Here is a 16,663-nt window from a genome sequence, read left to right as displayed (position 1 = left end):
CCTAACTTTTGTATATTGTGAGTGTAAAGAATTACAGTCTTTGGAAGAAATTTGAGACACAGAGAAATAAACATTTATCTAAGGTCTTTCGGATGAGTTTGGGTAGCCTCTCCATCCTGAGTCTCAAGCAGCCTGTGGCATTGTTTTATGGTATTTGACTCCGGGACAGGTGGTAGTGGTGGGGTTTGTGTGTCTGTCAAGGAACACGACAAGAGCTTTCATTTGTACCAGCGATAAGATTTCTTTTAGGCTTAGAATGTAGTCACAGGCTATACTCCCTGACTAGAATATAATATTATTCTATATTAGTCTGAATTGGAATAATATAGTCCTGTAATCTTTTTACATAGGGTGATCATGTGTCCTGAATTACCCAGGACAGTATTTGTTTATACCTGTGTCCCAGGATATTTCTTAACACTGCCCTTTTTTTTGCTCTTAGGAGTGTCCTGGTTTGGATGATAAATTACATCCTCATATTACTTTTAATTCTTAGAGTTGTCTCCTTAGCAGGGGCTTATCCTAGATATGAATTTATTTTGTATTATTTTGTAATGGTCTGCTTCTGGTTTCTTAGAAGGGGAAAAGGGGAGATAGTTTTATCAGTGGCCAGTGGTACCCAGGAAATACACACACAAAATTTTCACCTATTAAAAAATATTTTTTTGAAATAGAATTATTCTCAGATGTGGAATTTCCCCTTGGAAACTACTTTGTCCATTGACTCTGTTTAAAGAGTAGATGTTGCTTTTGGGGGGCATACTTTACTACCTGTATTTTGGGATCTCTGTTTTCATGGATGCCACAGGCAGTGATTTTTTCCCCAGTTCATCCAGTGTTCCTCAAATCTGGGCCCCTTGGTTAAAGGGATTGTAAATTAATAGCAGTTAATGTAAATTTAAGGGGTGGGTTGTGGTGGAGAGGCAAGCAATAGAAGAGTCATTTTATAGGATAGAACATATAAGCACCAGAAGGGTCTCCAGTCATTTTGTAGAAATAGTTTTAAATACTATTGGTAATGAGCTGTGTCGAGCACGTTGTCCTTAAACTTAGGTTGCTGTAGTGTCCCTCCCCACTCAAAATAAGGTTTAATGCCCTTTACTTTCTCTGTTTAGCCGTACCCCTGGTAATTGCCAGAACTCTGCTAATGAAGTGGATCTTCTGGGTCCAAACCAGAATGGTTCTGAGGGTTTAGCCCAGCTGACCAGCACCAATGGTGCCAAGCCTGTGGAGGATTTCTCCAACATGGAGTCCCAGAGTGTCCCCTTGGACCCCATGGAACATGTGGGCATGGAGCCTCTTCAGTTTGATTATTCAGGCACGCAGGTACCTGTGGACTCAGCAGCAGCAACTGTGGGACTTTTTGACTACAATTCTCAACAACAGGTACTGTGTGTGTCTCTGTCACTCTCTCTGCTCTCCCTGCAGCCAGCACATTATTCAAGTAACTGAGAATCGGGTAATGGGAGGAGGGTGGCATTATTTTAGGCCTTCGATAGCCAGTCCTTATTAACCCAACAGTGATGTGGATTACAAAGCCTCTGCATCTTCCCCTCCAGAAGCTTATTCCCATGTTGAGGTTTATTGGCAAGAGACCACCCTGCTCTGTGTACTTCCTTTGGCTCCTCTCTTTCTTCAGGGCCTGGGGAGGGGATGTGGTGGTGTTACCTCTTGTAACACAGTCCTCTTGAATGTTAAATTAATTCACTGAAGATTAATGTGATTGTACTGCTGTTGGTTTTTGTTTTTAAAATAGTAAACTCTGTTGTCTGCCACTGTCAGGAGTCCAGTGCCAGATGTCTTATTAGTCCTGTCTTTTAATTAAGTGAGTTACTGCAGGTAACAGACATACCTGGTACCTTTCAAAAGAGTTAGAGTGTAATTAGGGGAAAAACGCAAATCATGCGACATAAAATCTGCAGTGAAATGACCTGGCTTTTCTTTTATTATTCATAAGTCTTTGGAATATATTGTATGTGTGCCTTCTGGTTTTGAAGGCATGGTATGACTAACTCTAGGGTTTACTGATTCTTTCGTTTAATTTTTTTTAAAGGAAAATTAGCTGTCTGAATTATAAAACGGGGGTAGGTAGCCTCCTGATATGTTAAGTACCACAGGTTCTCCTTTGTGGCTACAAGCAGTTTTATGGGCCATGAATTCTGATGCTCCTTAATTTTGGAATATAAATATAAACTTCTAGGTTTGAAAGGTTAAAATCTGATTTTGAAGTTTAGAAATTACATATCTATAATTTTTTTCTATGGGGAAAATTGGCTTATGGTCTTTGTAGATCAGTTGTACCATACTGTCCCTTTAGTTGTCATAAATGGCTGATTTTAAATGAATTTTGATTGATAGATGATTGGATAATAAAGTTAGCCATGTGAAGTTTACAAAAACAAACCCCTTTAAGGGGTGATGTGATGTGCATAATCTGTGCTCATATCAGATGGATATATTAGGTTTAATTAACCAACTCTTTTTCCAGAGAGAAAGTGAACTAAAAGTGTACACTACTCTCCCCGTAGTTCCCAGTAGTTATGCTCACCTTTCCATAGGAATTTGACTTCCTGTGCTTTTTGTCTTCTTTTTAATGTTTTCTCACAATGAATCCTCAAAACAGCACTTTTAAGTGAAGCCAGAAATTACTTCAGACGCTGAGGAGATCATAGACTTCAAGATATTTTGTGTCACATCAGCAAACATAGGGACACACTGTTACTGTGTAGAATTCAACTTGTTCAGCTTAGAACATTAATGTGGTAATTTCTCTATCTAAATTGAGGTATGTTAAGTGCAGGCTGATTCTAATCAGTTTCCTTTAACCTAGTTATCTCAAGAAGTTTTATCTGAATTCTTTCTTTTACTCTGTCTCATTGGTCTGAATTTCCCCTAGCAACCCGTAGAACTCTAGTCGGCTTTGGTTCTTAGCTTCCATTCCCAATCTAACCTAATCTAACTCTTCGCTTGTTGCTGAAGAAGTGTTTATTTAAGAAGTGTTTGGGCTTCCCTGGTGGCGCAGTGGTTGAGAGTCCGCCTGCCGATGCAGGGGTCACGGGTTTGTGCCCCGGTCCGGGAAGATCCCACGTTCCGCAGAGCGGCTGGGCCTGTGAGCCATGGCCACTGAGCCTGCACATCCGGAGCCTGTACTCTGCAACGGGAGAGGCCACAACAGTGAGAGGCCCGCGTACCGCAAAAAAAAAAAAAAAAAAGTGTTCGTCTCCAACCTCTTATGAATGAAAATCTGATTCTCTTTCATATAATTGTTCTTTACGTCATAATCAGAGCTGGGATTCTCTTTTGATTTATTGATCTTGGGTTTCAAAATAATTCTGTCAATTTTTGAGGAGCCTGGATAATTATTAGGACTTGAACAGAAATGTACTTTTGCATACCCACAAATAGTTAACACAATTAAATCAAAGACACCACCCACTCAGATTTATAAAACCTTGGGTGCCTTTACCATGTATCCCATTTCAGCAGTTTTTGGACATTAACGTCATTATTTTGCAAGTTAAACTATTTTTGGGTTCTGACTTCCCATGCATGTCTTGGTTGCTGCAGTATAGGGACATTGTTACACAGGTACACCATCATCATAGGATGTGATCATTGTTACTTTGTCCCATGGGCTCATAATTCTTGCTATTCTGAGTAGATGGCTGTACACATTCTTGTACTTGGCAGCCTAATAGCATGCCTGGGAACCGTTGGCCCAAGACTCTTCAAGACCCTTAACTTCCCAAAGGCTCCAGCATAAAAGCCAGTAGTAATTAAGAAGGAAGGATCCTTGCTCTACTGTAAATTGGTGTTTGTTCCTACACTTTATCCTTCTAATCTTTTCTACCCTTTTGCTTTTCGTTAACGTTTTATTCCCCTTTCTACTAATTAAAATGGTTCTCATTCTTCAAGGTCCAGTGCTGTTACCTTTCTTGATTTCCAAATCAAAAAGTTGTCATGTCTGTCTCCTTCGAACCCTGTAGTGTTTTGTGCTTCCCTTAAGAAAAGGAGTCATCGTGTTCTGCTTTGTGTTATGATTACATGTCCTCTGCTAGATTGTAATCTCCTTAGAGGGTAAGCTGGGGTCTTGATTCCTCTGTGTCCTCTGCTTTGCTTTAGTGGAACAAATTTCCAGGGAACCTTTTCCATACCCCTATTATATTATCTCAGAACATCCCCCGTATTTAATATACTTCCCAAAACTAAAATTGGAAACTAGCCTTCTAAGAGGTCTGGAGGCTACTCTTTGAGGCCTTGCATCCATTCTAATATGTGAGTCGTTTAGGTCTAGCCCAGTAGGTGTACCTCATAGACAAATAACTGGACCTGTTATCATATCCAGTAAATTTACCTCCTGAATCAGTATTTAACCTTTTTACTGTCAGAGCCCTCTTGCCATCTGATCAAAAGCCATAGTCCTCTCATCAGAAAAACATAATTCTTTTGACACTCTATTTTGTGGATAACTTCAGGGAGATCACAGATCTGTGGACTGCAGGTTATAACCTTCTGTTCGCATTTCTTGTTGTCACCTGTAGCCAAGCATATCTTTCATGAATGGAACGGGCTCCCCCAACCCCATGGCTCTCAGTTTAGTTATTATGGCTCATTTGGTCATTTAAATGGTACAAGGAAATACTGCATGACAAGTGATGAGACCATTTATGCCCATGTCCTAGGGAGAGCATACTCTTAACCTGGGGAAGGAAGGACTTATGGAAGAGGTGGGTCTTGAGCTGTGCCTTGCAAGACGTTTATACCAGGAGAAGAATGAAAATTCCAGTGGAGGAAATAGTAAACTAAAGGCTTAAAATTAGAAATGAACATATATGTGTTCAATAGATAATGTAGAAACAAACAGTCACCCTAGCTGGTAGTTGAGGTTGAAGAAAAGTGACTTGTGGGGTTGCATAGATAGTGTTGTGAGTCTTACCGACTGCTGTGCTGTCTTATGGTCATTAACAAGACATTTTTAAGAAGTAATGACTTAATTATCATGGTTTAGTTTTTCTGTGCTGAGTGTTAGCTTAGTAGCATTCTTTTGCCCATATTAGTCAGTTAACTGTTGACTGTTGTGTCCTTCCAGGAACTTTAGGTTTTGTCCATAGAGAACAGAGCTAGTGTTCATAGAGTGACTATCATACATGAAACAATTATGGAATGGTTGAGGAACTAAGTGCTAAATTGCTTGGTCGAGGATCCTGTCAGACCAGGGGAGGGCTCAATGAGGACCAAGTTTGCATAGACCTAACTTGAATGACACGTGGAATGTACGTATATTGCTGCAGTTAAGAGAACAGAGGTATGGAGATGGAAATGACAGTGGTGTGGTCATTGGTTGACAAGAGTAGAAGATACACGTAGAAGGTAGAAAGGAGATAGATGCATTTGGTTATTGAGTCCAGGTCACAGAGGCCTTGAGAGCCACGACTGAGTACAGACAATATTAATGATTGTGAGGATTGAACCAAAGGTCTCATGTGGCACATATTTTTCTGTACATTTTTATCATGGCTTTCTTAAACGGGCATCAGAGGATTTTTTTTTTTTAAGTTTTGAGTTATTTGCTATAATTGGTAGGGTAGCTTTGTGCTTTTATGTTTGAAAATTGACAAAATAAATAATTCCTTCTTGTGTCCTGTTTCATTTCATTTGGTGTAATAAGTTGGTTTCATAAGACAATATCAGCTTATATTTAGACACATAATATAAAGCAGCCTGAAAATACAGAAAAGGTAATTCTCATTTAATTTATTACAATCTAACTGTACTTAGGGATACTTTGGTTTTGGATAGTTAAATTACTTGTCTAGCCACTGTTAACCATAAACTTAACCTGAGATGTATTTAGAGCAGGGATTCCTTTTTTGGTGCCATGAACCCCTTAGCAGTTAGGTAAGATCTCAGACTGAATTCTTAGAATACTGTTTTAAAATGTATAGTGTAAGTAGGATTACAGAGAAAGCCAATTATATAAAAATAGCTATAACAATATTTGACAACAAATTTGTTTGACAGCAAATTTGGCAACAAATTGAACAGATTTGCTTCTTTATCATGTGATGCATGAGATAGAGGTAGTTGTACTAGCCGTCATAACGAGCATAAGCAAGATTTTGAAATGTCTAACAGTCATAAAGTAACATGAAAGTATATATGATTTCTGTTGGTGATTAAATCACAGATTTGTGGCTAAATTTAATGTGATTTGTTGCCTACAATAATAATTGAAGGACATGCTAAATTTCATGACAATAAAGATAACTTTATCTGCCCCAGGTACAAAGATCTGGGGTTAGGAACCCTTAATTTAGGGTAGTTTGAAATGCTCATTGATATCTCTTTCCTCATTTTCCCCTCATTGTCTTCTCTTTAATCCTGGAAAACAAAGTGAACAGCTCACATATACTGTGTTCATACCATTTTGTGTTTTGATGCTTGAGCAATATTCTTTATTTTAATAAATAGCTATGCAGTTATCTATATTTACCTAAGTATACTTTAGAAAAATATTACTAGGTTTCATTATATTACAATCATATGTAACAGAAACCAAAGCCAAGATTGGTAATCAGGTGGGTTAATCTGGTTAATTGTTGATATTCTTTATTTAGGGTTCAGTTAATATAAAAATAACCCAATGATGTGGCATGTTTTACAAAATTGTGTACTGAAGTACTAAAGCTCTAACCTGTTAAGCATGAATTTTAAACAAAGAGACAGTACTCTGAAAGCCCTAGTCAGATGGGAGAGGAAATTGGCATGCATTGCTTTTTAAAGTGTGGTAGTGATTTAAATGTCATTCTTATGAGACCAGGTGTGTGCATAGTTTTAATATAGGTGTTTAAAATTCTTGGCTTTCTTTTCAGTTTATAAATAAGAGGAAGATTATTCTGTCAGTGTCATGCGTACAGTCACTGTTAAAATGCTGACTTTAGCTAGCAGTTAGGTCAGTTGAAACTTGCCTTTATTGTTACTTGACTTTGCTGAAATTTTAGAATATGATTTTTCTCAAAAGACTAACTTATTTGATGGAAGGATATATTTTTCCTCACCTTATTTATAAATCATTTATTTTGGAATCCAATTCTTCTTCTGCTAAAGAAATATGAATTTTTTGTTTTTTAAAAAATTGACAGCACAGTTTGTATGTACCTGTTTAACCAAAAATCATTATAATTATTAGTTGATTATTGCAGCTGTTCAAATAACCTGGTCAAAAATGAACTTTGATCTAGAAGCTTCAGACAGTAGCAAACATTCACAAATTTCATATACTGAGGACTAGCTCCAGGATATAGTTTTTTCTTAAAAATTTATAGCCCCACTATTGATGTAATACTCGTAGTGTTTGAAGGGCTTTTCTCTGTGAATTCTGACAATAGCCCCATGAGGTAGGGCAGCTATTATATTTTTATAGATTTATTTTTTTTTTACAATTTACTTGGGCAGAATTTATTTATTTATTTTTATAGATAAGAAAATTAAGACATCGTGAAGCTTACAGACTTAACTGCAGATCATATACTACCAGCTATGCAAACATCTTTGTTTTGGTTTCTAGCTCCTAGCTGTTTCCTTTGGACCTAGTACTAGAAATGTAACGCCTTTTGATGCATGGAGTATTCAACTGCATTCTTAGTTTTTTCTGCAAGGAGTATGTTTTAAAAAATACTCATCGACAACAAAAACTAAAAAGGTTTTTCTTTCTTCCCTTTTTGTGACCTGACGGCAGCTGGTGCTCATGAACTCAGTGGGGTTTTGACTTTAACACTGACTCAGAAGAGTCTTGCCTTCTGCTTTCCTTGTCCCCATCCTGGGCTGCTGTACTGGGTGATGAGCTGTAAGAGGTGGCCCACAGAAGGGCTTTGTCCGTGTGTGTGGGTGCTCTCCTCATTCATCATAAAGAATATCACATATAAAGGACTTTCAAGTGCTTTATGTGTATTGATTTTAATACTTAGAACAACCTTATGAGTTAGACAAATCTTTATTGTCCCTGTTAGAGAGAGGAGGAGAGTAAAGCACAGAGGTTTTCCTGCCCAGTGTCTCACACACACAGTCAGTGGTAGAGCTGAGACATGAATGCAGGCTTTCTGGCCCCAGACTCTGTGCTGTTGTCCTCTCTCCACTATGTATATTGCCTTAAACTGGTAAGAAGCCAGGCCTGGCAGTACATTTTATTTTGGGGGGAGAAAGGATAGTCTTTGACATTGGCTAACTCCATATTTAGATATTACTCTTCCAGATTCTGAAAACTCAACAACAATGTTTTTATGCCAGCAATTATTATTGATAACAATAGTAGTAATAGCTGTCTCTTATCAGGTGCCAGCTGTATGCCAGTCACTATGTTGGGTGTTTTTGACTGCCTGGAATCACTTCTGGAATATAAACCATGCAGGGTATCTTTTGTTAGTTCATATAGTGTCACAGAAGGGAGTTAAACAAGCTTGCTTGTGTGGTTCCCAAATTATGCCTTCAGGATTTCTTATTAGGAACCTTGATAAGCTTGAAATAGTTGACATATTTTCCCCTGCATTCAGTTTCTTGAATAGCTTATGAATTCTCCCTAAGTAAATGGCAATAAATTGTGGCACATTTATCATTATACTGACCTTAAAATAAGCATTTTCCCCAAGTTTCACAGTATTGTGTTTCTCAGTTATTATTGGCTTACTCTGTGAAAATCATGAAAATGTTGACAGAGTTCAGCACTTTGCCCAGCAGATGGCATTTGTATGAGTTTTTCAGGATCCTTTAGAATCCATCACTTGCCAGTTACCCAATTTTGTTTTGAATAACCTGTATTTCCAGTTAATATTGGACCATTTACATAAAGAAAATGTGCTAGAATTGCTGTAATCTATACTATAATCAAATCTGCCTGTTGTCAATGCATAATTTACTTATGTTAATTGTTTATTGCAAAATGCACTCAAAATAATTCCTTCTCTTTTTGCCATAATCACTGAGATATTAACCAGCTCTCAAACGCAGGATATATGGGTGTTTTTATAGGGCCTATATGTTTTTAGTTAAAAGTAATAGTCCCTACTCTCGGTGGTAACATGGTAGTGAGGACCACAGACTGATGTAATGCGGAATGGTTACTTTATTCACACACTGTGTATTTATATGTATATTTACAGATACAGTACATACGTATAGTGTTACATGAAATGTTAAAAGCATGTGAAGTGAGGATAAGTCATAATGGAATGGTATTGGAGTACTGTTTTCAGTTAATAAGTCAAGATAACCTCAAGAGTTGTATTCTGAACACACTAGTATCCTTATTTCCCTAACTTCATGTTGCAGTGCCTAGCTAATAATAAGTGCTCAAAAAAATGTTTGTTGAATGAAATGAGTTATTTTATTTGCAGCAGGCCCAAGAAGGGTAGAGGGAAGAGGCTAGCATGAGCGGTGTCTGAGATGTTAAATATTTCAAAAGGTTTTAGGCTAGGAAAATTCCAGAGATCCATTGAAGGGACAGTAGTTGTTTAGTGGAACTGTGAGGTATTTTCACAACCTTGGAAAACATTTTTAAACAGCTTTCCACTATTTTACTTGTTTCCTGCCTCCTGGCTGCCTGTCTTGCGGGGGGTGGGGGAGGAGCTGTTGGTAAGAGCACTCCAGAGGCACTGTCCTTGAGGTGAAACAGAAACCAGCCTGGCAATGATCACAGGGCGTAGTTACCAAATAGTACTGGTCGGCTCCTTTCCTGGAGTGAACAGTTGTTTTGATATGTTTGTCAATAGATTCCTATATTTCTTTCTCTTTTTTTTTTTTGCGGTACGCGGGCTTCTCACTGTTGTGGCCTCTCCCGTTGGGGAGCACAGGCTCCGGACGCGCAGGCTCAGCGGCCATGGCTCGAATCCATGTCCCCTGCATCGGCAGACGGACTCTCAACCACTGCACCACCAGGGAAGCCCTCTATATTTCTTTTGAATACTTGATATTTAATCAATGCTTGTAAAGTAGTACTATCTTTTTACCAGCATCATAATGAAGTTTTTCTTTTCTTTAACCTTTGAAAATAAAAAACTCTAAAGTATTTTTGAAATCTGTAGTACGTGTTTACTTTTGTCATTCATACTGTGAAAGCAGAGGCTTATTTTACTGTTTTTTTTTTTTTGCGGTACGCAGGCCTCTCACTGTTGTGGCCTCTCCCGTTGTGGAGCACAGGCTCCGGACGCGCAGGCTCAGCGGCCATGGCTCACGGGCCCAGCCGCTCCGCGGCATGTGGGATCTTCCCGGACCGGGGCACGAACCCGTGTCCCCTGCATCTGCAGGCGGACTCTCAACCACTGCACCACCAGTGAAGCCCCTACTCTGGTTTTTAGAAAGATGAATATATAGAAAGAGAGGTAACAAATACAATTGGCCAGTATGTTCAGAATATTCACCTTTTAAAAACAATTTTTTAAAATCAGTCTACTCACATATTTGAGGCACAGAAGTAACCAGATCATAGAATAAAGTCCACCACCTAAGATAACATTAAAAGTTCAGTTGGGGGGCTTCCCTGGTGGCGCAGTGGTTGAGAGTCAACCTGCGATGCAGGGGACACGGGTTCGTGTCCCGGTCCGGGAAGATCCCACATGCCGCAGAGCGGCTGGGCCCGTAAGCCATGGCCACTGAGCCTGCGCGTCCGGAGCCTGTGCTCCACAATGGGAGAGGCCACAACAGTGAGAGGCCCATGTACCCAAAAAAAAAAAGTTCAGTTGGGGACTTCCCTGGTGGTCCAGTAGGTAAGACTCTGTGCTCCCAACGCAGGGGGCCCGGATTCAATCCGTGGTCAGGGAACTAGATCCCACATGCTGCAACTAAGACCTGGCACAGCCTAATAAATAAATAAGAAGTCAAAAGTTCAGTTGTGATAATTAAGCCGAGTTGTCAGAGTGACATTATCTCCTAATGTCTGAAACAATCAGGTCTTTTTATGAAGACATCTGTAATGCAAGATCCATGGTGTCTGTTATATATCATCCAGTGAAGTTAGCTGAAACATTGAAAAGTCCTGTAGAAAGAGCAGGTAGGTTGAAGGTCCTCTGTAGGGAGGTCCCATCAGTAAATTCTCCTAGTCTGATTTCAGAAAATAAAGAAGACTTTAGTGTAACCCCTTGGAAGGAGGCACATCAGGGCAATCCAAAATCAGGAATCCCCTTTCTTTGTACCAAAACTATTCCTATTAAAATGTATGAACATTTTATTCAGTGCTGTGTTCCTCGTTCCTTGCACAGTACCTAGCAGGTGTTATTTCATAAATATTTGTAGAATGAATGAAAGAATGAGTGATTGACTTTGTAATAAGAGAGAATCTTGGGATATTCTTGTCAAGACCTTTGAACTCCTTTCCTTGGGAACTTAACAACGTGCTAGGTCTGAGCTCATAATCCAGGTTTCGTTAGTAGCAGCTATACTTCTGTTGTTTTTTTTTTCTTATGTATAAAAGAATTGGTATTCTAGGAAACTCGGGAGCCCCCCCAAATTGCACAGTTGTCCAATTTACCCATTATGATAAGCCACTAGTTGAGGAAGGTATCCAATATTATTTCCCCAAGAAGAGGCAGCCAGAGGATGAAATGAATACTCCAAAGTATGAATAGGTGAGAATTAATTCAAAGTGTTTGTGGGGTTCGTAAAAGAACTGAAGGGAGGTAACAGCACTCAGTGCAACGTGGTAAGTCATTTGTAATATACTCATTTAGTTTTTAAGTTGCTCTGGATCAGGCAGCAACCTCAGACCTGGAATAGTTCTTAGGGCATTTGTATGTATGTTTGTGGTTCAGGGGACATATAACCTGTGAGTAGTTAGCACGTGGGAACCAGGCACACCAAACTGAGGTAAAGCAAGAGAGGGAAAACGGAACTATGAAGCATCATAGATACCAAGGGAATGGAGTAGAACATGAGAACATTTTTGTTTAAAGCATCCTGTCTAAACAAGGGTTTATGGAAATTCTTATTCAGAGAGGTTTTAAAATTATTTCACAAGACAGGTTCTCTAACCTCATCATGTCCTTTTCTTCCCTCAGCTGTTCCAAAGACCTAACGCACTTGCTGTCCAACAGTTGACAGCCGCTCAGCAGCAGCAGTACGCGCTGGCAGCCGCGCATCAACCCCACATTGGTAAGTCCTTGAGCCGAAAGCTCCCTTATAGGGGTGGCCCCATTTTAGGATAGCGGCTGCTGTGGAACCCAGCAGACTGATTGTCAAAGTCCAGACAAATCCCTCAAGGTACAATAAATGGCCTCTTACTCTTGTCCAGTTGTCTTTAGCAACATTCTTATTTTTCTAGACCTCAACTGATAAGATTTCTTGGTATCCAGTTATTGCTCTGCCTCAGCTGTTTCAGTATTTAAAGTATTTACTGTAGTAGTGACTAGCATCAACTCTGTTGGTAGGTTTGGATGAACTCAAATGACAGTAATTTTGTGCTTGTTGGGCTTGTGTAGACTATGGATATATCAATGTCACATCTTATTAAGTAGCAAGTAGTACTTTTAAGCCTATTTTCCAAGTAGCATGTATTGAAAATTTTAAAAAGTATTATCATATAATCACTGGTTTTTACAGTACAGTAGCTTTGCCCTTTTCCTGTTGCACTTATTAATGTTTTGATGTGCATATTTTTGTCTTATTGCCTAGACCCCCTATACCCCTCCCCCACTTTTTTCAGGTCTCTTTGAAACAAAGTGCTATGCAAGTAGAAATTTTTTTTTTAATATGTTAAAATGACACGATTGAATAGATAGAAGATCACCAATCATGGATTGTGGAATGCTGTGGAAGAAAAGACTTGCTTCCAACCTAGATATACAGGTGACCCTTGAACAACATGGGTTTGGACTGCGCAGGTCCACTTATATTCAGATTTTTTTTCAGTAAATGTTCTACAGTACTACTTGATCCTCGGTTGGTTGAATCGTTGATGCAGAAATGTGGCTATGGAGGGCTGACTTTAAAGTTGTACATGAATTTTTGGCCACGTAGGGGTCAGCACCCCCTAACCCCTGCTTTGTTAAAGGGTCAACAGTATTAAGTCTAGGCATAAAGGCCTTTGCTTGGGTCTTACTTAATTTATACTTGTAGGTAGTAGTCTTTATAAATATGCATGCATCTTCTTTGTGGAAAACTGGAAAATTGTTTAAATGGAAATAAATCCTTCTATCCCATTACAAAGTCTTTTAAATTGCTTTATTTTAGCCTGTTATAATGTAATTTTGATAGTCCTTTAGAAATTGTGCTGAATTAAAAACTGCATAGCAGTTTTAATTGTACGTCTTTAGCAAAGGCTAAAAAAAATAGACGATAGATAGATGTCACCATAATCTTTAGTACAAGGATTATTTTATCTTCTTAAAATCCTTTTTAGTCTCAACCTATCCTATCTTCTCTTTTTTCTTTTTTTCCTCACCTACAGCCTGGAATGATTAGCCAAACTGTGTAGGTGTTTGGTAGGGCTGCAGTTTTAGTCAAGTTTGTTTTTACTGACAGGTATGTTTTCAGCAGGTTTAGCTCCCGCTGCGTTTGTCCCCAACCCATACATCATCAGTGCTGCGCCCCCAGGGACGGACCCCTACACAGCTGGATTGGCTGCAGCAGCGACACTAGGTGAGACATTCTGCCACACGAGGGATTTTCTCACCTGCTAAAGTCATTTTGATGGGCACACATTCTTTATACTCTCACAAATCCACGTCTCCAGTGGAGATTTCTCTCCTGATTTCCAGGACCATCTGTCGGCCAGTTAGACATCTCTGCTTAGCTGTAACCTCAGACGTGAACACATTTAAAGGCAGGTTAATCAGCCACCTCCTGTATAGTTTTTGTTTTGCGTTTTTTTTTTTTTTTTAAAGTGATGCAAATGCCTTTAGGCCACTTCCTTTGTAAATTAATTAATTAATTTTTATTTGACGTATAGTTCATTTACAGTGTTGTGTTACTGTATAGATATTTTTGATCCACTAAGGCACCAGTTGCTCATATATATTTCGGGAATTTCTCCTCTTGCTCAGGTCTTCCTACTACCTCTAGTCTACCCTAGTCCAGGTCTGTTTAATCTTTACGTAGACTTTTACAGCTGTTCTCTCTTATGTGCTTTCTTTTTAATTAATTAATTAATTAATTAATTAATTTTTGGCCGCATTGGGTCTTTGTTGCTGTGCACGGGCTTTCTCTAGTTGTGGCGAGCAGAGGCTACTCTTTGTCGTGGTGCACTGGCTTCTCATTGAGGGGGCTTCTCTTGTTGCGGAGCACGGGCTCTAGAGCGCACGCTCAGCAGTTGTGGTGCAGGGGCTTAGTTGCTCCGCGGCATGTGGGATCTTCCTGGACCAGGGCTCAAACCCGTGTCCCCTGCATTGGCAGGCGGATTCTTAACCACTGCGCCACCAGGGAAGCCCCTTTCTTACATATTTTCAATTTTCTTCCTTCCTTCCCCTTCTTCATCCACCTAGATTGTTCAAGAAAACTGTCTCAACCACAAATCTTACCCTTTTATCCTTCTACTTAAACCCTTCATTGATTTCTGTCTTACCCACTCTAATATAGCATACTGCAGTTAATGTCAGTATGGCTGGTCATTCCAAACTACTTGGGTGGTGGTGGTGATGGTGGGTGGTGGGTTGTTCCTTGGAATCAGTGTTTCTAAGGAACTGCCATGACATTGTGAGGATTAGTGAGGATTTGGACTCACTATGTATAGGGATCTCTCCACGACTATATGGATGTCTCTACATGTGCGCCACTTTCTCCCCCTTCAAATTGGCTCCCACTGGCTCATACCGTACATTCTAGCCGTACTAAATTGATTTTAGTTTGCTACACATACCACACTGGTTTAGGCCTCTGTGTCTTTGGACATTATGGTCTTCTTAGTCCTCTAGAGTAAACTCTTTCTCCATTCTTTGCCTGGGAAGCTTCTTAGCTGCTATTGTCACCTCTAGAAAGCCTTCCTTTGCTGACCTTTCCCTATTCTTTCTCTAATCATCACTTTGTATTTATTTGCTTGTGGACGTGTACATGACTGGGTTTTCTTCCCCCTTGAGACTGAACTCTTTCAAAGGCAGACACTTTTGTTACTTGACTCTGTGTGGCACAGTAGCTGTCAACATGGTGCGGTCATAAATATATGGTAGATTGAATTCAACGTTAGGGCAGACTTAATGTCTTCCAAAGTAAATATTCTTTGGAGACATCCCTCCAAGTCATGTTAATTGTGACTAAATATTATTTGTAAGATTTCACATATTTTATAGCATGTGATTTGTAATTATGAACTCAAATGCAGCATAGAATGTCATATTGTTTTCTTTAGAATTGTTCACATTTTGGCATGGGTTGTGATGGGAACATATGTAGTATAATTTCTCTGCCCCTGTTGCCTTTAGGGGAAGTAGAATCTTTGCTAATTACCATTAATATTTATTGAACCCTTATTAATTGTTTGCCAGTGAGTGCTTTTCATTCATATGAATTGTTGGATGATGGCTTTTCAGATTAGGAATTTGCGGCTCAGAGAGCTGTCTTGCTTGAGGTCACACAATTTATTTATTTAGTCTCTACTTTTCCCTCCAGCTTTATTGAGATATAATTGCCAGACAAAATTGTAATGTATTGAGAGTACACAACATTAATATATGTATACATTGTGAAAGGATTCCCTCCATCGAGTTAACTAATATATCTATAATATCCCATATTTACCTTGTTTTATTTGTGCAAAATTGTTTAATTTTTGTTTTAAAATTTTTGTATATTTTTAAATTGAAGTACAGTTGATTTACAATGTGTTAATTTCTGCTATACAGCAAGGTGATTCAGTTATACATATATACAGTCTTTTAAAAAATTTTATTAAAGTTTTTTGTTTTTTGTTTTGTTTTGTGTTTTTGATGTGGACCATTTTTAAAGTCTTTACTGAATTTGTTGCAATATTGCTTCTGTTTTATGTTTTGGTTTTTTGGCCTTGAGGCATGTGGGATCTTAGCTCCCTGACCAGGGATCAAACCCACACCCCTTGCATTAGAAGATGAAGTCTTAACCACTGGACTGCCAGGGAAGTCCCTAAAATTCTTTCCTAGTATGGTTTATCACAGGATATTGACTATAGTTCCCTGTGCTATACAGTACGACCTCGTTGTTTATTCATTCTATATATAATGGTTTGCATCTGCTAATTCCAAACTGCCAATCCATCCCTCCCCACTGGCATCCCCCCGAACGCGCGCGCGCGCGCACACACACACACACACACGCACACACACAAGTCTGTTTTCTATGTTTCTGTTTCATAGATAGGCTCATTTGTGTCGTATTTTAGATTCCACATATAAGTGATATCATATGGTATTTGTCTTTCTCTTTTTGACTTATTTCACTTAGTATGATAATCTCTAGGTCCATCCATGGTGCTGCATATGGCATTATTTCATTTTTTTTTTTTTTTTTTTTTTTTGCTGTACGCGGGCCGCTCACTGCTGCGGCCCCTCCCGTTGCGGAGCACAGGCTCCGGACGTGCAGGCTCAGCAGCCACGGCTCACGGGCCCAGCCGCTCTGCGGCATGTGGGATCCTCCCGGACCGGGGCATGAACCCATGTCCCCTGCATCGGCAGGCGGACTCTCAACCACTGTGCCACCAGGGAAGCCCTGTTTC

The 16,663-nt window shown here is 39.4% G+C and overlaps 1 protein-coding gene across 14 annotated transcripts in view; it reads left to right on the top strand.

The window, feature by feature from the left end:
• PUM1 (pumilio RNA binding family member 1) overlaps positions 1 to 16,663 on the top strand; it is a 127,749-nt gene that overhangs the window by 66,080 nt on the left and 45,006 nt on the right. For 9 of the 14 annotated variants that reach the window (XM_060017865.1, XM_060017793.1, XM_060017856.1 and 6 more), the window contains 3 exons: positions 1,116 to 1,386; positions 12,045 to 12,138; positions 13,507 to 13,623. In XM_060017865.1, the coding sequence (XP_059873848.1) occupies positions 1,116 to 1,386; positions 12,045 to 12,138; positions 13,507 to 13,623 (482 nt within the window). The remainder of the gene's footprint in view (positions 1 to 1,115; positions 1,387 to 12,044; positions 12,139 to 13,506; positions 13,624 to 16,663) is intronic. The other 5 variants (XM_060017875.1, XM_060017827.1, XM_060017817.1 and 2 more) reach the window with 2 other exon arrangements.

This window comes from Delphinus delphis, chromosome 1 (assembly GCF_949987515.2).
Source record: "Delphinus delphis chromosome 1, mDelDel1.2, whole genome shotgun sequence".
In the NCBI taxonomy this organism is placed as follows: Eukaryota; Metazoa; Chordata; class Mammalia; order Artiodactyla; family Delphinidae; genus Delphinus; species Delphinus delphis.
The sequence above is the reverse complement of the archived record's forward strand: the minus strand, read 5'-3'. Positions and strand labels throughout refer to the sequence as shown.